The following is a 27,024-nucleotide window of genomic DNA, read 5'->3' as shown; positions in this document are numbered from 1 at the left end:
AGGAATTGAATTGGCAACATCAGATGCTAATGTTTCAACAGAGTTAGATTTTTTTTTCAAAATTGAAATAGTAAGAAACTATTGAAATTATAAGTTATGAAAAGTAGTTTAACTTGATATGACATTGATAGGACACAAATTAATAGTAATCTAAATTTTAATAGCATGAGTCTTGATTCATTATGAAATATAAGGAGACTGAAAAAATATTATAAAATAATTAAAATGCATACCTAAGGAATGAGGTATTTTTTTTTATCTTTTTCAAACAGTCTGGCTTATCACAGAATCATCAGCATGCAGACTGCTTAAATTTAGTTAGTCTCTAGTATTTTGTCTGTGTTCCGTCATATAAAACCAATAGCTTTTGACAATTTAAAAACGCGTTATCGTCAAAACATGTATTTATCACAGATGTCAGAAGGTAGCTGAGACTTACATTTATAGCGTTTAGACAAACTCTGAGATTTCTTTGCACCTAGAGAGTGGGAAACACAGCAGTCTGTGTGACAGGGGACGTGGGTGTGGAATGTGCAGCCAGTCACTTAGCTGTCACTAGATCGTGGGACACATCCCGCCTTGAGGTTGTGTAACACCCGGTACTGTGTTACCCTCTCAGTACCACACGCAAGTTGGGCAAGGGCCTGGAGATTGAAAGAACACGGAAGAGACCTGGGTTTTTCGAAAGACCAGCCAAATGCCGTTTCTTCAGCTTTGGGGAAATCCTTAAATATCTCGCTGCGGCACAAGGATTTCCCCCCAGGCAGGTGTGAAATTACCATACAAAAGATGAAACACTGCCCTACAGCTAATCACCAGGCGGGGCAGAGGGAGCACAGGAACCAACAGAATGTTTTAGCTGGCTGACCAGAAACTGTCCTCAAGATGTACCCCAGGAGCAGGGGCAGACCCGGGCCCTACAAGGTTGGTTTGTTCTTTCCTCTGAGACGGAGGGATCCGGGGGAACATTTCTTCCTCTAGGACACACAGCTTGGGGATAACTGCTGTTGCTTGATCGTGATTCCCTAGGAATACCAGGTCCTTGGTGGCGTGTTAGCACTGCCTGGCCACTAGAGGGACCATCTGGCTCACTCCTCGGACTGTCTGCAACCAGTCTCCTACTTATTTTGTAGAAAGAGAAAAAAATTACTTTTCCATTTACAGAAGTTGATTACTCTGTGTGTTATGTGTACAATTGAGGTACAATGACGTGGGATTTGTCCACAAAGTAGGTGATGTCAGGGAGACAGAGGACATCAGTAGCTGATTTAAAGTCATACTCCATAGATAAAAAGTGTTTTTGAGATGCTTGGATCTCTGCGAAAGCCTTACAGATTTAAACACATGAAGTCACCCAGTAAGCCTTTTCCAAGTATCTAACATGTTTCTGGTGATCTTCTAAGTCCTGGTAAACTGTCAGAGGGATGGAGGAACACACTCTCTGCCCTTTGGTTTGTTATATTACAAATGTTACAAATGTTGGGCCACTAAAAGCATTGACCATATATCTGTCTCCAGCATGGGGCTCAATTTCAGCCTTGTTTGCTTTGCCCATAAACGAGGCTCTTGGGTGAAACTTTCCCAAAGGAAAATCTCCACTTACTAGAGGTGAGGCCACCTGGCTACACTGGTTTAGAAGAAAGGAACTGGGGTTCCTAATGTTAATGTGCCTCAAATGGACATATTATCAACTAGTTCTTTTTTTTTTTCTTTTAGTTCCATTCTGCATTCATGTGGTCGGCCGCATAGCAAGTATTTACTATTTTAAAAATTAAAACAGTATTTTTTTTTTTTTTGAGGCTGGATTTCTCCAAGTGATCCCAAATACTGGGCTTGCAGGAATGAGCCACACTCTGGCCCTGTGTACTATTTTAAATCAGTCTAAAAAACAACATGCTCTTACGTAGCTGTCAGGCCATAGCATTTCCCTGTAGATGGTGGTGGTTTTTTCTTAAGGCTCGCCCATGCCTGTGTCTGTGCTGCTGCAGCCTTGCTCATTAGTGGGAGTTCTGAAATCAGTGCGAACGCACTTCTCTAAACATGTCCTACACTAAATGGTTTTCCCTAATCAGGCAAGACTTATCCCTATTTAGAAAAATTAGTGAGGTTTTACTCAATTAGGCTTTATGTCAAGCTAATTTTCCCCCATTAGTATCATGAAGAATTGCTATGTTGCTCTAGTATGCATGTGGATTGATCAAAAGTTGAAAATTAGTGCCAGACATTTTTTTTGTTTTTAATTTGGGAAATAAAGAAAGAAGGGAGAGGTTTGAGTAAATGATTCTAGATATCAGAAGAGTTGCTTAGTTTGTGCCGTGGAGAGAACCCAACAGCAAGCCAGCACAAGCCACAGAACACTTGCACACATACCCCAGTGTCAGTGGGTCTGCAGCACCAGCTTTCTCAAGTTTGATTTTATTTTTAAAGATTGCGTTGTGAAAGATTCTATCGCGTCATTATTGGTCTTGCTAAAGCAGGTTTCTTTCTCTTTTTCACTGCCGCTTTCAAAGCGATTCACTTTGTGCTCTATTCTTTCCATGCCGCACCCCGCAGCTTGGGAAATACTGAAGCAGGACCCGGTGAGTTAACGTTGGCCTCGTGGGTTGCATGATGGAAAGTTTGCTAAGCAAAAGGAGATTTGTGGTTCAGTGAATGGCATCCATGACTCTTGGTAAAGCTCTTGGGAGGCAGAATTTGTTTAATGCTTTAATTCATCTATGTTCTATTTTTATGTATATTGAAAGTAAACATCCCAAGCTAGAACCACAAAGCTAAAGTACTCTGCAGATGAAGTATGCTCTGGCCAAGATGATTTTGGGTCTGATGTCATTATGTTACATACTAGAGTCTCTCTCTCTCTCTCTCTCTCTCTCTCTCTCTCTCTCTCTCACACACACACACACACACACACACACACACACAACTGAATAATACCTACATTTGTCTATAATGCTGTTTATTTAGTTTATGTCTGAGGCAAACATCCATATTAAAGAAACCTCATTTTTATAGTAATTGCTGCCTTATAGGTAATGATAATGAATAAAACATAATGGAAGGCATTTGGAGAGCAACTTAAGTGCCCATTCATAACAAATGGACCTTCAGGGTAGAACCAGATCACTGATTGACTGGTAACTTTGATCTTTCTATGTGTCTGCTTTTTTTTTTCTTTAGAGAATTTTAGTTCTTCTGAGACTCTCAACCCCATTAAATTAACGAATCCTCATTTATGTTATTCAAGTGGTGATTTCTCTGGCCTTTAATGTGGTCTAATTTATCAAAAAGTATGATAAGTTCTGAGTTCTAATCAGTAGGGAGCCCAATTCTTTTGGGAGCGGTTGAGATATTATTGCTTTTGAATTCTGTCAGCAGGCATCAGAAGACTAAAAAAAGCCAGATTGTATTTTTTTGTCATATGTCTTAGAATAACAAAGAGTTTAATGAACGTGACTTCATTAAACCTTCATGGCAACTCAGAGAAGGTGGATAGAAGTTGGAAACATTTACCAGCAGAAAAAGGGCACCTATAAAGATTACCTTTAAAGATTCGTTAAGCCTTTCAGGTCTCTGATTCGATACTTTATAGTTTGTTCTCCTTTACTGCAGGATTATAAAATGCCGTTGGAAAAAACCTGAGGTGAGAGATCAAACATTGTTCATAGTTTTCTAGACTTCAAAGCAAAACTCAAATCTGGAAGTTGTGTTGTGCTTGGAAAGTTTGCTTCCACTCCTCAGCTGTCCTAATTGCTTGTTCTGTCACAAGGGCTGCAGTTACCACTGACTTCCAGCCCCTTCACATCTGTCATTCTCTGCCTCTTACCACTCTGCCCAAGTTCCTTGACTTAGTCACCCCTGACAACAGAGAGAACTTCTCTGTCATCCCCCATCCATCAATCAGTCATTTGTATTGCACTGGGTGGGATCCTTTATATTTTAGTTTTTCTTGCCATCACACATGTTAAATGCTGTGTATACAACAGGCAGTACGAGACCAGGCCCCTTCCTCTGTGGAGCCCCATGAAGTCATATTTCTGTATTTTGGAAATATTACTTTTCAAGATACTAGCTGCTGGTTTTTCCAGCTTATACTAAAACTTAACCAACCTCTCGTATCTCTTGAAAGCCCCTTTAAGATTCCTCCGTGACAAAGAGAGGTGAATAGGCTGGAGAATACCTTATTCAGAGTCATAGGAAGTGGTATCCCATTTCCTGAATGAACCAGAACATCAATGCTGTTGGCATCCATAGCAACAGGTGGCAGCCTTTTGGAGAGCTGGAAATAGTCTATTAGGATGACTGTAAATATTTAATTAGTATGTAGTTTAGATTCTATTGGCAAATGGTAGCAGATTTCCTGAAAACCTTTAAAGTTTCTCTTAAATTAGTTTTTTCCCCCAAAGTAGTAAAGTGGTGTGGTCCCAAGTGAATCATGAATGACAGTTATTTCTACTTGATTATTTAAACCACGACCAAAACAACTCAACTCACATTCCACAGAAGGGCTTTCTCTCCAGAGAAAGAAAACACTTTTGAAAGTTTCTGGAAATTGTTTCTTGTTAAGGGTTCTTTTCTTTAGCCAAAAAAGTTGTAGAAGTAGTTTTGAGATTTTCTCAAAATCAAATGCCTGTGAACTTAATGCATTTGAATTCTACTTAGCTATATGTGTTAATACCAGAATTAATTTCACCTTTTTTTACATGAAGTTTCACTTTGGTGACAAAGAGCCAAGGAAGGACCCCTTAGCCATGGAATATAAACATTGAAACCATTAGAAAGCTTAGTCATAATAACAAATTTATGAATATTTTGTATTTTTAGAATGCCTTTACTACTATATGATTCTTTTGTGTTTACGTAGCACAGATTTATTTTTTTATTAAATTATGTGTAAAGGTGCGTATGCTATTTGTGAACGCTATGTTAGGAAGGAAATTAGACTGCCCTGTCTAGAAAGAGGTGAGCCATTTAAATGAAGATAAACAGGAAAGAGAAGAGGGATAATTCGCAGAGTCTTGTGAGAGAGTCAGTGAGCAGCATTAGGGAGACTCAGTAGCAAGAGGCTAGAACTAGCAGAGTTAATGGTCTACATCCTAATGACCAGAGAAGGAAGAAGGTGCTAGAAGTGGAAGGCTCCAGTATTAAGACTTCATTGTAAGTAAAGCAGTGATTGGTAATTAGGGACATACCTAGGTTACATCGCTTCTCAAGGAGGAAGCCAAGGTAAAAAGAAACATTCTCATCTTTTTTCACCTTTCTCTCTGGTTGGATGTATGAACTTTTTTGTCTGGAGCCAAGCAGAAGTTAGAGGCATGGTGACCATATAGGTCCCATGAGGCACAGAGCTGGGATAAAAAGGACAGAAAGAGTCTATGGATGGGTAAAGAATGAAATCTATAAATTTCTACCTTCTTTCCTTCCACAAGTTTATAGTCTTATTCTTCATGTGGTTGAAAAAATACACAGATGGCAGCAAATGCCTTCAGCTCCCGTAGTGTCCCTGCATGTGTCATGTAAGGGTCCTGATAGCCTTCCGTTGATCTCTTGACAATCACCAGGATCTGTTGATGCTCGCCAGTATTCTTCATGTAAGATGTGGCAAGGGGAGAGCACAGAAGAGGCAGATGAGGGGCATTAATTCTGACTGCTCTTCCATCTCTTAGCTGGGCGTGACTGTAGGATGTCAATTATATTTCCCTCTTCCAGTGTACATTCTATGTTTGCCAAACTGTCTGCTATCACCTCCCCTGGTTGGGGCCGTTTCCAGTTTTGGCATCCCTTTCCAGAAAGAGGTAAGGCATTTACATGAAGATAAATAAGAAAGAGAAGAGGGGCAGTTCACAGAACTCCCGGAGGGAGTCAGGTTGATTGCTGTCTCATTCTCTATGAGGACATCAATTCGCCATGCAACTAGTGTAGTGACTTCATCTATCTGCTGGCTTAGGTCCATAAAGAACCTCATATTGCTAAGAGTTTACTCTTCTTCCAAAGATCAGAATATGATGGTGTTCCCTGATGCAAGTGTGATTCTCTTGAGCAATAGGCTTTTCACAATCATCAAGTTCAAGGTCTTGGGCACAGGTATTAAGAATTCTTTAAATTTTAATTTAAGACTGGCTGCTCTCCCCTGTAGCTAGAGTTGGAGGTGTACATCTTATAGCTAGGGCTGCTTCCTGTGGCTATTTTTCACTGGGAATATTCTATGAGACTCTAGGAATACAGATGTATAAAATAAGTATATATAATCAAGGCATGTACTAATAATAACTCATAAAAAATTTATCTTCAGTACAGGTATAATTTCACCACTCATTAAAAAGACAAAAGCAAGTTTGCCTGTGAGTGAGATGGATGAGCTTGTTCTTTTTTACATCAAATATTCAATCTTCACTGAATGTTTGATACTGCAAGACATAGATCATCTTCAACATTTTTCAGAGCTGATTTATATTTTGATTTTATGATTGCAAATGCCAAAATGTTACTTAACATGAATACATAGTAAAGAACGGAGGGAACAGGTTTAAGGCTATTTCCGATTCTGTTTTTTTTTTCTTCTCTCATCTCAATCCAAAATTCACTAAATGATTTATTCTGAAAAATGTAATCAGCAATTCAAATAGCAATTTACAAATCAAACACTTGAATATAGCACAAATCAAAATATACTGAGGAATAATGGTAGAAAAATGTTACAAGTCTGTTTACCATAATTAAACTATCAGTGTTTCTACAAAAGCAGAAAATATTGTGTGTACGGTATAACATTAGCTAGTAATCTTGGATCTCAGCTGGCATGATTCTGACAAATGTTCATTGTCATTGCATGGTGCGACAGTGTGCATGGAGCCAAGGATGTGTGTGTTCAAACAAAGGCTGTAACGTGACCAAAATAGAACACCGCTAAATATGTCTGATTCAGTCATCATTTGATTTTTTGAGTTAATTTTGGGTCATTGGATGGACAGAAACCATTCACTTTTGCTAGCTTTTTGTGATCCCCTCCCCCACATTCAGTTATGTGGACCCCATGGAGGTCTTAACTTAGGGAAACTCAACTCTGTAGAGTACCTACAGCTGCTCCCAAAACTGAATTCTCTGTGTCAGAGTTAATTACACACACACACACACACACACACACACACACGCGCACGCACGCACACATGCACACACACACATGCGCATGCACTTAAGCACACTGAGACAGACAGACACACACCTGATGGCATGAGGCATATGTCTACAGTTTATAGACAGCATGCTAAACTTGCTGGTCCCTTGACTTGTATTCTAGCTGAACTTTCACTAGGGCACCCAAAGTTCCATCCAGATGCTTCTGTGGGGACTAAGTGGCCTGATCTACACATTCTATGAATGAATTGATTGGGTTCCTTCTTTTGCTGAAAAATAGTGTGGAGGCCAATTTTGGAGAAGACCTTGGTGTACTATATAAATCTCTAAAAGATGCTGTATGCACAAGTATTAGAGGTAAAGAAAGCATGTATCAAATAGGCCCATCTTTGTGAGTCTAATGAGTAACCCCTAACAGTGAGAGGGGGACTAGTGTCATTGTCCTGGCCATGCATAGCCAACAGGGCTATGTTGTTCTTACGCATCGGGGCTCAGTGTCGTCTTGGCTTTCCACAAGTTGGGTGTTTCTAGAGCTCAGGAAAGCCAGGCCACCTCTGTAGAGGAAGGGGTGTTAAAACTACAAATAGCCTCTCTCCCCACAATTTTGTATGTGGGCCCCTTAAGCAAATATCAGGATAGCTATTGAAAGGCACAGAGTAACATTTGTAATCAGACTTTGTTCACTTTATTTTGGAGGCTATTTTCTATTTTCTGTGATGTCCTTTCTGAGATTTTGGCAAAGAGAATTAGCTTCATATCCTGGGTTTACTAAGAGCCCCATCCCACCTGTCCAGGCATCTTTGCTATCAGTCTTTCAATTTTATGTCTTGAAAGTTGTATGTTGTAAGAAGGGTGCTGCACACTGGGAACTTTAGCCAGCAGGCCACTGTCACGTGGCAATACATAGATTAATAGAAATGGGTTAAGTCAACATGTAAGAAATTAGCCAATAAGAAGTTATTAATACAGTTTCTGTGTGATTATTGTGTGTGCATGTGTGTGCACGCGCAAGAGAGAGAAAAAGAGAGAGAAAAAGAGGAAGAGAGGGAGGAGGTTTTGCAATGACCAAGAAAGATCTAGAAGCCAGCATCAAATCTGCTTTATGAATTGTGAAGTAGTGTGGATGTGTAAGATAATGCTGCTTCTCACCTTCCCTCCCAGAGTCTGCAATTCTCTGGTTCATGTTAACTCATGAGCTCAGGTTGTTACCAGAGAGGAAGATGTGAGGGCCGGAGTCTGGTCCTTGGCAGTCCTAACAAGCAGACTTGATCACCTGTCTTTAAGAGGCTAATTGAATAGATAAGTGGTAGTGAGGTTCAGAGAAAGGAGAGGGATTCAATGTGGCCACATTGGGAAGAAGAACCAAGGAGGAGGTCCAAGGATTCCCTAAGGTCTAGGCTTGAATAGAAAGCAAACGGTATGGATCCCTGAGCAGTTCTGGTGAAGGTGCAGTCCCTACTCCTTTAACCCATGATTCTTGGCTCTCCCTCTCCATCAGCCAGGTGAAGCCTCTTTCTATGAAGCAGGTTCCTTCTTCTGTGTGTGCCAGAGCTTTGCTCTTCTCTTCTTCCTCCTCCCAGCATGAGACTCTTGGGAAAATTCGATTTCTTAGAGATCACTGTGGTAGCCCGATGGCCAGAGGAAAGGGGACAAGTGTTGTTCCTTAGAATATTTTTGTCCTCTGCTAAGACAGTTGGAAGATCTCAGACTTCTCATAGTGGGCTTTTCTTTCTCCCTAATCAATCTCTTGATGGGGCTTCACTTTGTCCAAGCTCATGCAGTCTTAATAAATGTTTTCTCTTCTTTTTCACACACTTCTGCTCATACTTTTATCTGAAGTTCTTTGTTTGTGGCTTTAACTTCTCTTCCTTGTTTTCTCTGGCCAACTTGGCCGGTAGACCCTGCACAGCTTCGAGGATCACCTGGAACAAATCTTTTGTCTCTGAAACTCTGAGGCAGTTTTGGTGGTTCTTCCTTGCAAAGTCATTCCTTCTGTGCCTTTTATGGGATGTAGTGATGCTCTTTTGTGGTGCGCTCACAGGTGTATAAATAGCATCTCGTTTGATCCTCTGACATTGGAAGTAAGATTTTTCTTCATTCTACAGGTAAAGAGTCTGAAGCATAGAGATGAAAATCCTTTCCCAAGGGCAGATAGCAGACTCAAGTGCAGGCTCCGCAAGGTCAAGGCCTGTACCCCTTTTTTTTTAAAATCAATAAATGCATATTCTGCCGTTTCCTTCCTCCCTTCTTTTTTAAAAATGTTTTTTTTTTTTTTTTGAGACCAGATTTCACTATGTCACCCTGGCTGTCTTATTAGGTGTAAGTGGACAGTGAGCATTATCACACCCAGTCACTTTCTCTGTGATTTTCCCCATGGCTACCCTTGTTTAATCTTCACCAAAGATCATTATTGTTTATTATGTCATGCACATAAGATACAAGTGTAAAACAAAGGACCGAGTCTCCAGAAAAGATGAAACTCTTTGTGCAGATGACAGGGTTTTAAAAGTAAAGGAGATTAGACGTTTATTCTGCCGTTGCTTCTGGTGTTCAGAAGAGTTTGGGGGGAAAGGAGAATTCAGGAAGAATTCTCCATGTGAATTGCTTTCAGGGCCCACCACAAAAGAGACCCCCTCTTTCCCATTGGTTAGCAGTGCTTAACCACCATTGCCAAATGAGCTCGCTTGCTTCGTTTTTACCACTGGGTAAGTTCACTAACATCTTTGTGCTTTATCTTCTTCATTTATAAAGTAATGATGATAGTTTTTTCTTACCTCAGAATTATTTGAGGTAAATCAAATATCTGAAGTGCTTAAAACAGCACCAGGGACCCACTCAATGCCATTTGACTTTGCCAAACCACTTCACCACAATGAGGGTGAGGATGGTGACTCAGAGTGACCCGTTCCTTGTAGAGAAATTGAAGACTTTATTTGCTCTGGATGACTTTTAACTGTGTGCCTAAACAAAAAAATTCCCCTAAAGATTCGGATTTTCACCATGTAGACAGTCAAAAGATGTATTCTAAGACCTATAGTCAGTTATCAAGGTAGGACGCCACAGTGCCTTGACCAGTGACGTGACTCTGGAGTAAATGCTGGCATACTCAGACAGTTGCTTTGAAAGAAGACTCTTTAAAAAAACTCAGCCATAAAAATTTCATTTTGTTTCTCCAGTGCCAATTACATCCCTCAAAGACAGACACTGTGCTTTCCCGTAACACTCTGTATAGTGTTTGGGAAATTGCTATGGCTATAAGATATTCTGCTCGGATGTTTAGATAGAGGTGGGGAGAAGAGTTACGACCAAAATGTTCTCCAGTTAGTTGTGACTGCTTTCCTACTTACAGGCAAGTTTACATTGTACTATCTTTTTCTGTACCATCTAGAAAGAGCTTGGGTAGGCATTTATCATTGGGGTTTTAAAAAAATTGTCAAATTTATGGAACTTGAACTTCTCATAAAGAGTCTGCCGCAGGATTTTCTACTTTTATTGTTACTTTAAAATGAAATAACTATCAACGCAAAGGCAAGCCTGTGCTCATGACACTTTATAGAATTTCTAAGACTAACAGATCTAGAACCATCCAGAACAGTGTACAGAATGGTGTGAACTTGGCAAGCTATTGAGGGATGTTTGGACCATTGCACATCCACTTCAATTCACGGCAGAAGAAACTGGCAGGATCATTTGCTAACGGTCACACAGTGACACGGGAAGTGGAATGAACATTTCCTGATGTCATCATGCTTTAATTATTGATGTCATATTTAAATTGTAGTTTGAAGATGACTTTCAATTTAGTCTTTGAATAACTTTAGAATGTGGGAATATATCAAATTCCTAGTATAGTATCTGTTACACCATCAGAAGGCGGTTGTAAGAATTTGTTCATTTAAGTCAAGGATTGTTTTAAGGGGTGACTAATTTTAAATGTCTGTAAGTGACTTGTTCAAGGTGTGTCACGTGATTCATCTCCTCTGTCCCTGCCATAAGCTTTTTGTTCCCCACTGTGATGTATTATTAAGGTTTCTCATACACTGCCAGTGACTTTGAGTTGAAACAATCTGTCTGCCCTGGGACATAACCCATCTCTTCTCTGGATTTCTCAAATGTTCAAGCCACACCAGTTTTCATGTGGATTGATTTTTCTGCTCTTTTACAGGATGGGAAAACAGAGTCAAGTTCATGCACCTGTTTGAAGGGGCCCAAACTGTCAGAGATAGGAACAATTGCCTGGATGATCACGCTCTGTGATGCCCTCCACAATTTCATCGACGGCTTGGCGATCGGGGCATCCTGTACTTTGTCTCTTCTGCAGGGACTCAGCACTTCCATAGCTATCCTGTGTGAGGAATTTCCTCACGAGTTAGGTGAGAGACCCTGCTGACAGGGCAGGAGGTGATGGGATCTCGCGCTGAGAAAATCCTGCTCCTGAACTGAAGTGAATAACCTGTTGCTGGACATTGTTCTTCTTCTTGTTTTAAATCTTGTCCCCAAACAGAAGGAAGCGCAGCTCACTTGTTGTTTTCTTCCTCTAGGGGACTTTGTCATCTTGCTCAATGCTGGGATGAGCACTCGGCAAGCCTTGCTGTTCAACTTCCTTTCGGCATGCTCCTGCTACGTTGGGCTAGCTTTTGGCATTTTGGTGGGCAACAATTTTGCTCCAAATATTATATTTGCACTCGCCGGAGGCATGTTCCTCTACATTTCTCTGGCAGATATGGTAAGAAAGTTAAGTATTTTATTTTGTGTTCATTTGACTTTTGTAAATGAGTGTCTGGGCTATGAGCTGAGAAAGGCTTTTTGGTTTCCCGTTGTCTTCAAGGCCTGAGAGGTAATCCAGGTAATCTGAAGCTTTCTCACCCCAGAACACCATACTGTGTGAGGAGTTTTCATTCACACAGACCCGACATGGCTGTCCTTGGTTCTTTGATATCTGATCTTATTGACAGTGAGGTGGTGAACAGTTTTTACTAGAACAGGGCTGTTTTCCAGGGCCTTTTCTTACTATATGATGAATAAAACTTTACTTCTTGTAAGACTTGATTCTTTCTTGCATAAGGATGTCACATTTAGAAGAATAAATAACTTGGTAGAGTAAATAACTTTATTAAATTCAAAATGATTTATAATAACAGCTTTTGAAGTTAAGATAACACTATTATACAAAAATAAGAAAAATTAAAATTTAGCAGAGTTGTTTGTTTTGTTTGGAGACAAGGTTTCTCTGTGTAACAGTCTTAGCTGTCCTGAGATTCACTTTGTAAACTAGGCTAGCTTTGAACTCACAGAGATTTGCCTGCCTCTGCATCCTGAGTGCTGGGGTTAAAGGCATGCGCCACCATGCCCAGCTGAAATCTGACAACATTTATTTGGGTCAGTATGTATTTATGTCTGTAGGTGTATGTCCCTGTGTACCATGTGTATGACCGTGTGGGTGTTTGTGTGTGTGTGTGTGTGTGTGTGTGTAGATAAATACCCTGTGCCCTGTGTGTTTTTACAGGCATCATGGACAGTTTTCTAGAAAATGATGTGTCAGAGTATGAAAATCAAGGAATATTTGTTTGCATTTGGAAGTTAACACATTACACATATAATTTAATAACAACATCTCCCCTCTCTACTATAACCTCCCAATTCTAAGTGTCTGGTTCAGTTCGCTGTTCAGCGATGACCCTTGAGAAAGTGAGGATTCAGCTCTTCAGAGAATTATGTTGGGCCCCGCCCGTCTTTACTCCAGACGGCCACTTCTTCCCTCGGTGTCAAAGTCTCTGTTAAGGTTCCTCCCTCTGCAGAGGTGACACAAGCAATGCTCTGCATGGCACAGTAGGCCTGTCATTTCAGAGCTGTTCCCCATTTTATCCTGGTAGGAACTTCACACAAGTTCTGGATTGCCTGTGGACTCTGGGAACCCCCAGCACAGCTACATTCAGGACGTCACAGTGCAGGGAGCAGACCAGACCAAAATGTGTTTCTAAAACTTGACTTAAATGGCGCCTTGTGAAGCCTTTGCCGTAGATGCTATTGCTGAGTAAGAGCAAAAATAGTATTTATTTACTATTTTTTTTTGCTAAAACACTTAGGATTTCATTTGTTTTCACTATAATGAACCGGTGATAATCTTCAACACTGGGCCTACACAATTTATTATAAAACCTTGTTATGTTGTGAAAACAGCAAGCACAATGGGACAAACTAGAAAAGACAGGAAGTAAATCAAGTTCCTCCAGCACATTGGTTCAGCCAGCTGCACCAACTTTTCTTCCCTCCAGCCAGTCCTGAGAGTTAAAAGACAGGTGGGGTAACTGCTTTCTTGGGGTTTCCTGTCCAGGATCAAATTTGAGCAAACCAACATGTCACACATCTAATAAAAAGGATCCCCAAGACCACAGAACCATGGTGTGGTGGCCCGAGGCAGGACGATTAGAAGTTCCAGATCATCATCAGGGACATAGTGAATTGTAGGCCAGCCTGTGATGAGCAAGAAACAACAACAACCAAGTCATGCAGAAGACTGAATATCAACAGATAATTTAAAAGTACTGTGAAATAAGAGGAAAAGTAGTCTGTATAATGGGAGAGAAAGAGGATCCTAGTATAACCGATGAAGGACTATATTCCTGAGAATAAAACCTGAAGGATTGAATTCCTTAAAATTTGATGTGTAAACAGTAGTATATGGGACGAGAGTGGAGGGAAGAGTGTTTTAAACCAGGTACATCCCACGTGACTGTGTGTTTTACTCTGGATGCCCCAGCGCACAAGAATTTCTCATTACGAGACCCGAACCAAAACTTTGACCTGTCTGAAATAAATGCTCTTTTGCTGTGTAGAAACCCCAGCCCAGCATTTCGGGTTTCGCCACAAGATGGCGACAGCTGTTTAATAATGTGTCTTCCAGTTTCCAGAGATGAACGACATGCTGAGAGAAAAAGTAACTGGAAGGAAAAAGGATTTCACCTTCTTCATGATCCAGAATGCCGGGATGTTAACCGGATTCACCGCCATCCTGCTCATCACCTTGTATGCAGGGGAAATCGAATTGCAGTAGCCGGAAGCGGAGCACAGTGCTAATGAAGGAAGGCATTTAACAAGCAACAACACAAAACATCTCCAAAGGGATTTTTTTTTTTTTAAAGCGTATTCTATTTAGTTAAAAGAGGATTTTATTCTCAACTAGAGTCTAAGGAATCTAGTGACTGGTTCAGACATGTAAAAGAGCTGAAATTTGTTGTTAAAAACATTCCTTAAAAGGTTTTTGGTTTCAGTCTGAAATGGCTGGTGGATGGGGGCCTTTGGCAAATACCTGGTTTTCAATGCTTTATGCATATTAGAAAATTGTCATGAGGCAAAACACATGCATTCACAAGCAGACACACAGACCCAGAGAATAACACCATCTAGGCCATGTAAGGTTTTAAAAGTTGGTTGGATAAAAGCTTCAAGTGTTTTCAGAGTAGTTGATTTCAATTAATGTGTTCAGACGCTTTCAAGGGCAGGTGCATCGAATGCGGGGAGAAGATCAAAACGGCTCCAGTCCACCCACGAATGACTCCAGAGCACTAATGATCCTCAGCAAGAAAGATTGCTCACAGTGTTTGTTCACTTTTATGTCTCAGTCAGCAACTTGCATGATTGTTTTGAAAGCTGTTCCAAAGTAACATGAATTAGGAAACATGAAAGGCGTTGGGCTTAGGGGTTTGTCTTTGAGTGTAAGCTCAACCAGACTCTGGGCACAGGTCGGAAGGGCTTCGCAATGACTTCCGTTGCCGTTCCAACCCTCAGAAACGGCAGAGGACTACGCAGGACTGGTCAGATCTCAGTCTCATCGTGTCCCAGGATTGCTTTGTGATGGTGAAGAATATGTTGGGTGGGAGAAAGAAATTGAATGTAATTTTGAGCAGATAAGCATGATTATTTAGCAGGGAAAATTTCAGTCAATGCAAAATAACAGCTGGGCTGCGCTGTGTCAGAGACTGACTGCTGACAGAAGTATGTGTTCATTAGGGGTGATGGACAGCCAGTTGGAAACGTCTTCTTTCTGTTCAGTGTGTATTTTTCCATATGGTATACCTCTGGACAAAGCTCAGCATACTGTCATTATTTTTCTACCTTTTGAAAGGGACAGAGCTTGTTGAGTCTTTGAGCAGGTAGTAGACCGTTAGTCTGAATTGAACATCCTAATCTCAGTCCACACTCCCAAGTAACTTGAAAAACAGATGATTTAACAGTGATGAAAATTATTAATAAAAGCCAACAGTTATCTCAGGAATTGCGTTTTCCTACAAGCCAAAACATGTTTTCATACAATAACAATGCAAATTGGATGACCGTTTAACATATATGTTTATGTATTTTCACTCTGTGTCTGACAATTGAAAAATGTCATTTGACCAAACAGTAAACAACTCTGAAGCCATGTATTGTGTCAGTTATTTTTCTTTTAATATGTCTTTGTTTTGATTGCCTATCATGTTCCTGGTGTTATGGGGGAGAGAGACAAATAGGAAATTGATGTTATGCTGTTTATTTCAAAGATATCTAGCAAATAAGTCCTACACAAATTTATTTTTCATTTCAATAAACATAATCTATACTATTACATATTTCCTATCTGTGCTTAATAATCTTGGCTTTCCAAAGGTGTAGGTTGTATGTATTTAAAAATTATTTAATTTTACTTTATGTGCATTCATATTTTGCTGGCATATATGTCCGTGTGAAGGTGTTAGATCCTCTGAAATTGGAGTTACAGGCGGTTGTGAGCTACCATGTCAGTGCTGGAACTTGAACCGGGTCCCCTGGAAGAGCAGTCAGTGCTCTTAACTCCTGAGCCATCTCTCCAGTCCAGTTATATGTATTTTTGAAGAAACAATTTATTGCACAGTATTTTAAAAAGGTAGTTTAGTGATCCTTACTGTCCATGGGGATTGTCTGGAGACTTTTTGGCATACTTTCTATGTATTTGGCTTTTCATTGTTTTCCTTTACCATGGAGAACAAAGGACACGGGACAATGACGACTCAAAAGCCAAAGATAATTGCATGTTGGAGGCAGCAGGAAAGCCATGATGGCATTCACATTATCCTGGTTAACTTTTCTCAAGTAAGCATAATCCTGTCATTAACTTCGCTCCCATGGAGGCATTCAGTATACTAGACAAAGATTCTCTAATCTTATTTTTTTTTGAAGAAGAAGAAAGGATTTATTTCATATTATAGGCTGCAAATCATCGTTGAGGGAGGTCAGGGCTGAAACTGAAGTGGGAATGGAAGCAAAAACCACGGCAGAACACTGGCTACTGCCTCTTTCTCTGGCTTGTTTGGCTCATGTTAGTAGTAGCTCTCTAGTTGGACTGAAAACTCACTCAACGAGAGGGAAATAATGCCTGGTACTGTAAGCCTAGCTATCTATTTAGTCCTAGTGAAGTTGTGGATATTGGAAGAAAACCCACAGCCACTACTAAACCATCATAACCATTAGATTTCCACACATGCATGCATGCACACACACACGCACATTCTCATCATTAAACTTTAAAGAATGTGTACTAACAGCTGACATTAAAAAGGCACTGCAGCACACCCAGTAACCATGGTAATACTGTGTCACAAAACACTTTGGGAAACTGAGGCTCAGAGAGCTCCTCCTCCTATAGGTCATTTTCTACCACAGAGGTATTGGTAATTGGCCAGCTGGTATTGTCATGGTTTCAGGATATGGTTTCCCACAACAGTGGCAGGAACTGAAAATTCACGGCAAAGGACATAGATACCCACATCCAGTTGTGAATAAACTACAAACAAGTTTGATCAGTCTTAAGCAGCTCCTACGAAATACCTGTTCTTTCATTTTTACCTGATTGACGATACGTAATATTAATGACAATCCATCAGAAGTTTCCAGAGTCACCTTCCCCTTCTAATATTTATCTGAATCTTTTTTAATGCAATTAGTTTCTTTTCCCTACCCATATAGGTTAGGACATGCAATGTACTTTGGCTCGGTCCTACTGTGGGTAACTGATGTTTGCTTAGCTTCCTGTTACTCTTCTGCCCTGGGTCCTTGCTGCAGCAGCAGTAGGATGTAGGCAGCTTTTGAGCTCAGTGTTGGAAGCCACTGGAGGCTATGCAGGGTCATACTGATTTCTAGATGCTCAGGGAGACCCTAGGCCCTGTTGAGTATTTCTGATTTACCACATTTAAATACCTGTCTTGCCTTGCACTACTTGGCATTATCTTCCTTTAGGTCTCTTTGATTTTATCAGGAGGCTACAATGATTTTCAGACAAGTTCTTAAGATCTGTTTACTTAAGATCTGTTGCAGTACAAGAGGTTTTCAAATGGATCCTCCAGATCATTCTTTTTTTGTTTTGTTTTGTTTTTTCGAGACAGGATTTCTACCTGACCTGGAAGTAGCTCTGTTGACCAGGCTGGCCTTGAACTCACAGAGATCTGCCTGCCTCTGCCTCCCAAGTTCTGGGATTACAGATCATTCTCAATGGATACTTCGCCTTGCACAACATGGGTTGCAATAGCTGGACTTGGTTGCTTTTCTGTCACTTTCCTTTCTGCATTAGGGATGCACGAAACATTTCTCATGACCACGTGGCTTCCTAGTTGAAAACTCCTCTGTGGTTCCAGAACCAGAGATTCTACTCATAAATTTAAGTCAGTGAAAAAACTGGCTAAACCAGAAACTCCAAATATTGTTCTGTTAATTAGAAGGCGATTTCCCTCCCTCAGAACTTTCAGATAGATGGTATCCTTCAGGAGTTGGCAATGACATGGCACCGTAGAGATGGTTCTTCACGGTAAGAAAAGGATAGCATCATGGTGTGGAGGATTTCATCTTGTATAAGAACTAGGGTTTAAGGGTAAGAAGTTCTCTCCCATTTTTATAAAGAACTGTGAGCTGCAACATGGGGCTGACACAACAGTCTTAGAAACCCGAATGCCTTCCCTTTGCCTGCTGTGCTGTTTTGGGCCTGTGGTTCCTGCTTCCAAGGAGCTATAAATCTCAAGATGGTTCCTAGAGATCTGGCTTTGAACTCTAAACCCCATATAGCAGGAATGAAGACTGGATAGAAAGGCAAACAGTTCATGCTTGGCTCTTACTTTACCTTTTTTGAGCAATATTTGTTAGATGTAGCATCCAACAGCACTTGTTTCTACCCACTGACCAGAATGAGACACATGTATAGACCAGCCTTTAGCTAGACAATGCTGCACACAGCTGGATGCACTCCTATGGGGAGGGGGAAATCAAGATTTTGTCACTAAGAGAAGCACAGAATGGCTATGTGTGTTGGCCATCCTTCTTGTCTGAAAAGATTTGCACCCATTTGGTTGGTTCTGAATGTGGGTGTATGAGCCAGAAATTGATGTTCAAAGTCTTTCTCAGTCCTCTTCAATCCCAGTATTTTGGAGAAAGAGTCTCTCACTAAACCTAGAGTTTACTAAGTCAGCCAGATTATCAGGCTAGCGGTACTCAGAGAGCCTCTTGTCTCCACATCCCCAGCTCTGAGATTACAGGCATTTCCTGTGGACGCTGGGGATCTCACCTCAGGCATTCATTTTTATGCAGTACACACTTATCCTGTCTCTAACCAATGACCGCTGTGATAGTTTTGTTTGTTTTTATTAGCATGCATTAATTATGTAGAAGAATGGGCTTCATTTTGCTTTTTTCGCACACATGCTCAGTATATTTGACCTTTTCACAATACACATAATGTATCTTGCCATTTTCTCATATAGATTGTTTTTTTACCTTTTACCACACACAATATTTTTGCCATTTTCACAGGTATAATATATTATAATAATTATCATTATCATTATAATATAATATAAATACAATTATTATAATAATATATTATAATATATTATGACATTTTGCATACATAAGGTATTTTTCCATTTCTACACATACAAAGTATTTTGAAACACACATAATGTATTTTGACATTTAAACCCCCCCACACACACAGAATGCACTCTGATCACACCCCCATTGTTCCTTTCTCACTGCTGCTAGCCCCAGTTCCTTCATTTCCAACTTGCTCTTCTTCTGCTTCCACACCTTATCTTCTTGTGACCCAATGACTTTAATTAGTGTTGCCTTCAGGAGTATGAGTGAGGGCCTGGTTATAGGAGCAGAGGCATCTTACTGACAGCTACACCACTGATGAAAGTCTCTTGCCTTCCCCAGCAGTCATCAATGCCATGAGACCCTCAGGGAAGGGGAAGAGTGCCTTCCTTAAAGGCCCCTCCTCCCTCCATGGCAGGAGATTGACAGTTAGAGCCAGTATCATTCACACACATTTGTCCTCATTACTTTTCTCCCTTAGTCTGTTAGGAGTGGTATTCAACTTACCTTAAAAATTTTGCCTTTAATAGATAGTGTAAAGTTTAAGGAGACTTCAAAAAGTTGACTTATGGATTAAAAAAACCCTGATGAGTAGATTCATATCCACCACTATGAAATTAAATGCTATCAGAAGAAATTAGCAATGAATTTTAAAAATCACATGTTTTCTTTATCTGTGAGTCAGTTATTTCTAGATATTTTGTATAAGAAAAGTTAGGTCTGAAATGTTATCTGTTATATAATTTTTGCAGAAAACAATTTGAAAATATTTTATTAGAATAAATAAATAAAATAAAGTATGGGTAATAAAGTAGTCTGCACACAAAAATCTCAATTTCATCTAGTTGGCTTGACTTGAGACTCTGTTTACAACTTAGAGTTATATGATTTTACATTCCCCCGGGTCCTAGGTCAGAACAATGCTCAAGTTTCAACCAGAAGGCCTAGACAATCCTATTTTCAAAGCAGGTTTCAAAAGTCAATAAGAAATTAAACCAAAGTTGAATTTTATTTGCTCCAAATATGCTTCTCAAAAATCAGTGCCAACAGTAACCCAGTGAAATGGATCCTGTTTTGAATGCTAGGCCAGGCTGCTGCTGAGAAGCGATAGAGGGATTGCATGCATTTCAGGAAACATCTGGGTAGAGCATAACAGGAGTCCTCCCACCCACACAGCAACACACAGCAGGGGAGCCCCTTCCTTGTGAAACACCGGGCAATGTCAGTCCTGGTGAGCTCCCTATGGTGCCTGCTTCCTGGAAAGAACTGTTGATTAAATATATTCTGTCCATTGTGGCAGAATGTATATCCTGTGCTCATATGTTGGAAGTACGTGAGCTGTTTTGATTTTGATTTTATACAGGGTATCTCACTTAAGAGATTTCATGAATCTCAGAGGAGACTTTGTTTGAACTTTGAACTTTTAAACATTGTTGAGACTGTGATAGGCTATAAGGACCCTTAAAGTTGGACTAAAGGCATTTTGACTATGATATTGTTACAGGTTTATGGGAGCCAGGGAGTGGAATGTGATAGTTTGAGTGTAATTGCCCCCACCCCCAAGCTCATAGGGAGTGACACTATTGGGAGGTATGATTTTGTTGGAGTAGGTGTGGCCTTGTTGGAGGAAGTGTGTCACTGTGAGGGTGGGCTTTGAGGTCTCATATATGCTCAAGCCGTGCCCAGTGTTTTAGTTCATTTCCTGTTGCTTTTAGATCAAGATGTAAGAACTCTCAGTTCCAGCACCATGGCTTCCTACATGCTGTTTTGCTTCCTGCCATGATGATAATGGACTAAACTTCTGAACTGTAAGCAAGCCACCCCAAATAAATATTTTCCTTTATAAGAGTTGCCATGGTCCTGGTGTCTCTTCACAGCAATAGAAACCACAACTAAGACAAATGCCTAGTTGGTGTTACTAACATTTGGTACCATCAAAGTGCTTTGGATTTAAAGAGGTGTCAGTCTTTCATGTAAACATATGGTGATTCAGAACAGATAATAGTGTTGAAATAACATTCTACATAAAAAACAATAAGTTCTGAATGCCAAGAGCAGGATATAGCCAAGAGAATAACTTATATACCTTGACAAACCAAGCAGAATAAGACTTTTTTTTTTAGATAATTCTAAGGAAGATGCTTAATGTAAGATATGGATCTAGGCTACACTTTGTATACCATGTGTTCATACATAACTGTAGTTTCTTAGCAACCATAACCTGGTCATCAAGGTTTTACTTGATTTTTTTTTTTATAGACACTTGAATTTTTAAAGACTTGGCCTCATGGGTACTTAAGATGATCTCTAGGTTAGTGTTGGTTTGCTCTCAGGGGCATCATGCCATGTGAAAAAAAAGCTGAATGCATAGGTGTTATAGCAGAGAACTGAGACCCACGGAAAGTAGAGGCTGAGCACGAGTGGGAGAATTCTCTTTGGGAAGGATGGGAATCAGTCAGAAATGCCCCACAGGGAGAACAGCATCTGAATATTAAGCCTTGAGATTTCCTTTCTGATCCCATTTCTTCCTTTTCCCCACAGCTGGATCCCTTGACGTAACAGAATCAAAAACTTTTGAAATTAGTGATACTGAGAGGATCATGGCACATGTGTACTCGGGGGATGGCGTGTTCTAGACAGCATGACAATTACCAGAATTTTTACATATGTAGGAAGAGAAGGCCTGCAAGGCCTGAAAGATGAGCTAATCTTCCTGAGATCCTAACAACAGGTACTGTCAGAGGTCCTGATTGTGCCTTGGAGGGGCTACCACACAATCTCAATGGATTGGAATGCAGCCTGGGTTCTGAGAATAGGGTATACAAGGCTCTCCCCATTGCTGAATAAAGGATTCTGCTGTTTGCCTTCTACCTGACTCCTGGTGTCTATGCTATTGACGCCACTCCTTCTCACCCCCTCCCCTGAAGGAGCCATTAGGACCCAGGAACATCCATAGAGAAAGAAAATGTAAGCAAGTAAATTATTTCTATTTGAAAAGCCAATGTTATTCTCAATAATCTCAACTTTTGCTACATATGCATAAAATTCTGTAGGAAATACATAGGTATGAAAGATAATTTGTTTTCTGATAGGAGGAGATATTTCTGTAGGATTATGATTCTTTTAAGTTGGTGACTTTTAAATGTTGCTGTTTTTTTCAATGAGTATGTGTATAAGTGCTTTAAATGATGTATTACTTTTCTATTGCTGTGATAAAACACATGGCCAAGACAACTTATAAAACAAAGTATTTGAATGGGCTTACAGTTCCAGGGGGTGGAGTCCATGAGTGAAGGTGTAGTGGCTGGAATAGCTAAAATCTCACATCTCAAGCTTTAAGCAGGAGGTAGAGCCAACAGTGGGAAAATCTCCCAAGTCTTTTGACACCTTAAATCCCACTTCCAGTGTCATGCTTCTTCCAACAAGGCCATACCTCCTAACCCTTCTCAAACAGTTTCTCCAACTGGGGACCGAATATTCAAATCTAAGAGCCAATAGGGTCCATTCTCTTTCAGATGACCACAAGCGATGAAATACCAGTCGGGATTTTGGTTTCAGTTTTCCAATTTTTTTTTTAAGACTTCCAGTTTTCCAATTGGCCTATGTTATAAACGTTAATTGATATGATTAGGGGAAAAAGGAAAAGCTTTTGGTTTATAAATGTAAAGGTTTTAGGAAAATGTGACATTCTTCACATATTCCTGACTACCCTCCCTTTTGTTTATCACTGTGTTAGTAATTTCGATCCTTATGACATTTTACCCCCACATCTTTGTGATACACTGCAAGTGGTGAATGAGAAGTAAGTACGTGGGGTGATTGTGACCCCTGGGGCCTGTCAGAGTATGCTGGGGATTTGGCTACTTAAGAGAATAAAGAAGATGCTCCCTGTAGGTGGAGTTTTTTGTTGTTTTTTTTTGGGGGGGGGGTTTGAGACCACCAGCTCCCAAATAACCACACAGAGATGTAATATTAATTATAAACATTCAGTCAATAGCTCATGCTTGTTGCTAACTAGCTCTTACAACTTAAATCAACCCATCTTTCCTATCTACCCTCTGCCATATTGAGGTATCTTCTTTCAGTACAGCACATTCATCTTGCTTCTCTCTGTGTCTACTCAAGACTCCTGAGACTCTACCCTTCTTCTTCCGAGCATCCTCCTAGTCTGGCTCTCCCACTCAATCTCTTCCTGCCTGGCATTGGCCAGTCAGCTCTTAATTAACCAATGGCAGTAATAACATTTACAGTGTACAAAGATTGTTCCATGGCAGGTCTCTGTTCTTTCCTGAGATACATTTGATTTGATTTTGGGAATAGGTGTAGACTTTGAGGAGGAGAATAATTCTGTATCCTTACATAAGTCACGTAATCCTGATTTTTAGATGAATTCCTAAGTGGCTACCCTGCTTCTACCTGTGTTGGTTGGCACAGATTTAAGGAAACGACAGAAAAGTCTTTGGTGTTTTTAACCAGGACTGGGTTCTTATTTATTCATTCATTGAAGAAATGGTGGTGGATGGATGCTCAGAGCCAGGCATTTTAAAGACGGCGTTTGTCTGTTGGGGAATTAAGACTGGAAAGTATCTTTCCCAAATGTTTTTCAAAGCTGAAATTAATGTCTTATGACACATCTGCACAGAATGCGTAGAGGTAAAAATGGCTTCTGCAAGGGGCTCAGCGGGCGCCAAGAAACTAGATCATCCTTCAACCTAGTTTTAAAACACAGAATTGCGGGTCCTATTTCAAGATCAGGAGTAAAAATAGATAATGTAGAGTGAGGAAAATTTCATTAAATATAACATTTGGATTTTTTAGTATTGACCTATTGTCAATCAGTCTCTAGGTATTAGCCAAGAAGTGCTTTTACTACTTCACATTACGTTATATTACTTTGTTCATTCACCGACTCTTATAACTACCATGTACTAAGTGCTGCTTCCTCTGAAAATGGTTTCCTTTAAAAACATTTCCTATATATGTATAATTATCAAAATATCTCTGGGGAAACTATAGCATATTTTCTCAACTAAAAATTTGCTTATTTTCAGTTACGTTAGCTTTAAAAATTAATTTTATGTTATTGGAACATTTCCTCCCCCCCTTTTTTATTTTCACCTTTTATTTTTTGCTATAAATATTTGCTTCCAGTCAATGGATTTCTAGGCCAGGGTGAGGTAATTGAGGTCCTTGTGAGTCGTTGATATTGCCTGGCCCCAAAGTACGCTGTGAACACAGTCTGAAGTAAAGTGGGAAGACATAATTGGAAACTCTAATCCAGTTATTTGACGTGTTCCCTTTCCATGGCCGAGGGCTTGGTTCACAGCTGGAAGCTAGGCCACCATGAGCTGGTGTAGCCAAAAGGATAGGGATCAGACCACCCAGAACAAAAATGAATGGTCTCACTGTGTGGGTTTCACAGTTCAAATCACCTGTACTCAAACATTTTGAAACGTTAAAGACATGTTCACTGTTAAATGGAATTCCTGCAGCTGGTAAGATGAAAGATATTTGAGCTTTTGTCTCATGTAAGATGCACCGGGAAAGTTTGCTGTTAGGCCCCTGAGAGCAGCATCGAAAGCCATGAGTGTATGCTGGTCTGTGTTCAAGTAGATTCCTCTCTGATTCTGGAAGCTGTTTATTTCTTCTGGATGTGATATAAAAAATTAGGTTTTCTTTCCTAGTTCTTGGTTTATGATCTTTTGTCTTGGCCCACTCCGGGAAAACGACACCATGTTACGCCCACCTCCAGGAAGTGGGAGCTGGTCCAGATTCTCCTGGAGGAGGCTTAGCACAACCTTTGCTCTGGTCCCCTGAGTCCCTCTTACTAGGCCATTTCTTTACATTTGTTGTTAGTTTTATAATTTTTGAAATATTTACTTAGAAATAACCATTTATTTATTTAGAAGAGCAGCAGGTATATGGTGTGGGTAAAGTGCTTTTGGAACTGAAGAGAACAGGTCTTTAATCCCACCTCTGACAACTAGGAGTTGTGTGAAGCAGGTCACAGGCTTAGTCTGCCAGTTTCCCTTTCTATAAAATAAGGATAATAATTTCCGTCTCACAGAACTAAATGTGACTGCATGAAATAGACCTGATAACTAGCGAATATGACCATGTTGTGAGTACCTTGACTTATATTATTTAATATTCCAGAATCCCCTAAATAACACCTAGGAACCATGAATGGTTTGTCTTTCTTGGTTGCACGCAAACAGTTTTATTTATTCTAATTATCTTTATTTTAGAGTCCTACAGTGCAGTTCAGGCTAGCCTTGAACTTTGGATTCTCCTGCCTCGACCTCTCAAGTACTGGAACTGCGGGAAGACATCACCATGCTTGGCATTTGATGCTATTTTTATGGCCTCACAGTTGCCCTAGATCTGCACTCCTGTTTAGTAAGGATATTTATTGAAGCACCCTATGACACTTGCATTTAAAGCTCTGATGCTTATTAGCAAGTTAATATGCGAGATTATTGAGATTTCTGCTTGGATTCAGATGCACTTATTAAATAATGTGTCATTTCCAGTTTGCCCAACCGAGAGATGCTTTGATTTTAGTTTTTGTTTGGTATTTTCCAATTTCTTTGTAGTTATGGTGTTTTTCAGATACACATGAGTTATCTCAAAAAATGCTGCAAACTTTTTCCCCTTTCTTATATTGCCTTTACTGGAAGAGATATGATTTAATGTAACCCAAAACATGATTCTAATATTTCCTTGGAACTTTATGTTCACTGAAACGTCTCTTAAGAATTTACATAATTCCATAACCATTTTAACTTTACGAACTATGTGGAACAAATAGTACCACTATTATAATTTAGATGAGGAAAGTAAGCTCCAGAGAAACGGTGATTGGTAGGAATTTAGATGTTAAAATATCTCATTTGAATGGTTTTGCTTGCTTTAGTTTGCTTACTATTATTATTATTATTTAATTTGATTATCATCACCATCTTCACTTGTGTGTGGTGGGTGAAAGCAATCAGAGAACGACTTTCTAACGGTCATGCCTCACCTCCCATTGTGAGTTCCCCGTCTCAGGTGGCCAGTCTCGTGTGGCACGGGCCTTTGCCTGCTGAGCCACCCTGCAGACCCTGCTCGACTAATTTTATTTAAATAAAGCGCAGTTGGCCATTAGCCTGCTCTGGATCCTGAAATTCCTTGGAATCTTTGATGCACAGGACTGTGTATCTCTTCATATCATACCAGGCCCGTAAAAACAAATATCCACGTGTCCTCCGTTCTCAGTTCAGCTCACGCGTGAACTCCAGCACAGCAGTTCCCACCGACAGAGCCCACTGCCCATGGCAAGGAAACAAAGGGCCCCAACGAAATCCAAAGAATGAAAATGACATGGGGTGTGGTGGAAGTTAGACTGAACGATAATCTTGCAAGATCGTATTGATTGGCAGGAGTACCCAGGGCAGTAACAGTGACTAATATTCCCTACAGTGCTCTCCACCGACCGAATGTTATGTGGCAACTGATATTCCTGCATGTTTAGTGATTGCTATTTCTTCAGGGTATTCGTCTTTTCTTTCCCCACTTACATCTCTCTTTGTGTCTCTCTCTCTATCCATGGTTTCCATGGTTAACAAACACTTTGCTTTACAGACTGACTTAAGGTGTCCTGATTGCCAGGGGACTTTTCTGAGGCACACGTTTAGTAAGGTCTGCAAGCTATTTTGTAATTTTCCACACTGAGCTAACCCTTGGTTTGAGCGAGAGTAGCCAGGAGGGTCCCATAAGCAGGAGCTGGCTAGCAGGGGCCCAGTGCCTCCCACTTATCTGTAGCAAGTAAACCTGAGCCTACTTAAGGCCCCCCCCTTTTTTTTGTCTTGAAAATGGGCCAGGGTGGTTTCCTTTGCTACACTCCTGCTACCTAATAAGGCATCCCAGGTCTGCTGGTGCCTGATTCTTAGACGTGTGTGTGAGCGAGCACCGAAGACACACCAAACAACAACGTCTTCCCATCAGTCTCACTTCAGAGGATGGGGAAAGATAAACTCA

The 27,024-nt window shown here is 40.3% G+C and overlaps 1 protein-coding gene across 2 annotated transcripts in view; it reads left to right on the top strand.

Annotated features, from left to right (window-relative positions):
• The window catches only part of Slc39a8 (solute carrier family 39 member 8), a 57,240-nt gene extending 41,687 nt beyond the window's left edge, over window positions 1-15,553 (top strand). For both annotated transcript variants that reach the window (XM_048456820.3, XM_048456823.3), the window contains exons 7-9: window positions 11,297-11,504; window positions 11,673-11,857; window positions 14,036-15,553. In XM_048456820.3, the coding sequence (XP_048312777.3) occupies window positions 11,297-11,504; window positions 11,673-11,857; window positions 14,036-14,185 (543 nt within the window). In that variant the 3' untranslated portion in view covers window positions 14,186-15,553. The remainder of the gene's footprint in view (window positions 1-11,296; window positions 11,505-11,672; window positions 11,858-14,035) is intronic.
• Window positions 15,554-27,024: the final 11,471 nt, after the last annotated feature.

Source organism: Myodes glareolus, chromosome 17 (assembly GCF_982192425.1).
Source record: "Myodes glareolus chromosome 17, mMyoGla1.1, whole genome shotgun sequence".
NCBI classification, from domain to species: Eukaryota; Metazoa; Chordata; class Mammalia; order Rodentia; family Cricetidae; genus Myodes; species Myodes glareolus.
Note: the sequence above shows the minus strand (reverse complement) of the source record. Positions and strands in the feature narration are given on the sequence as shown.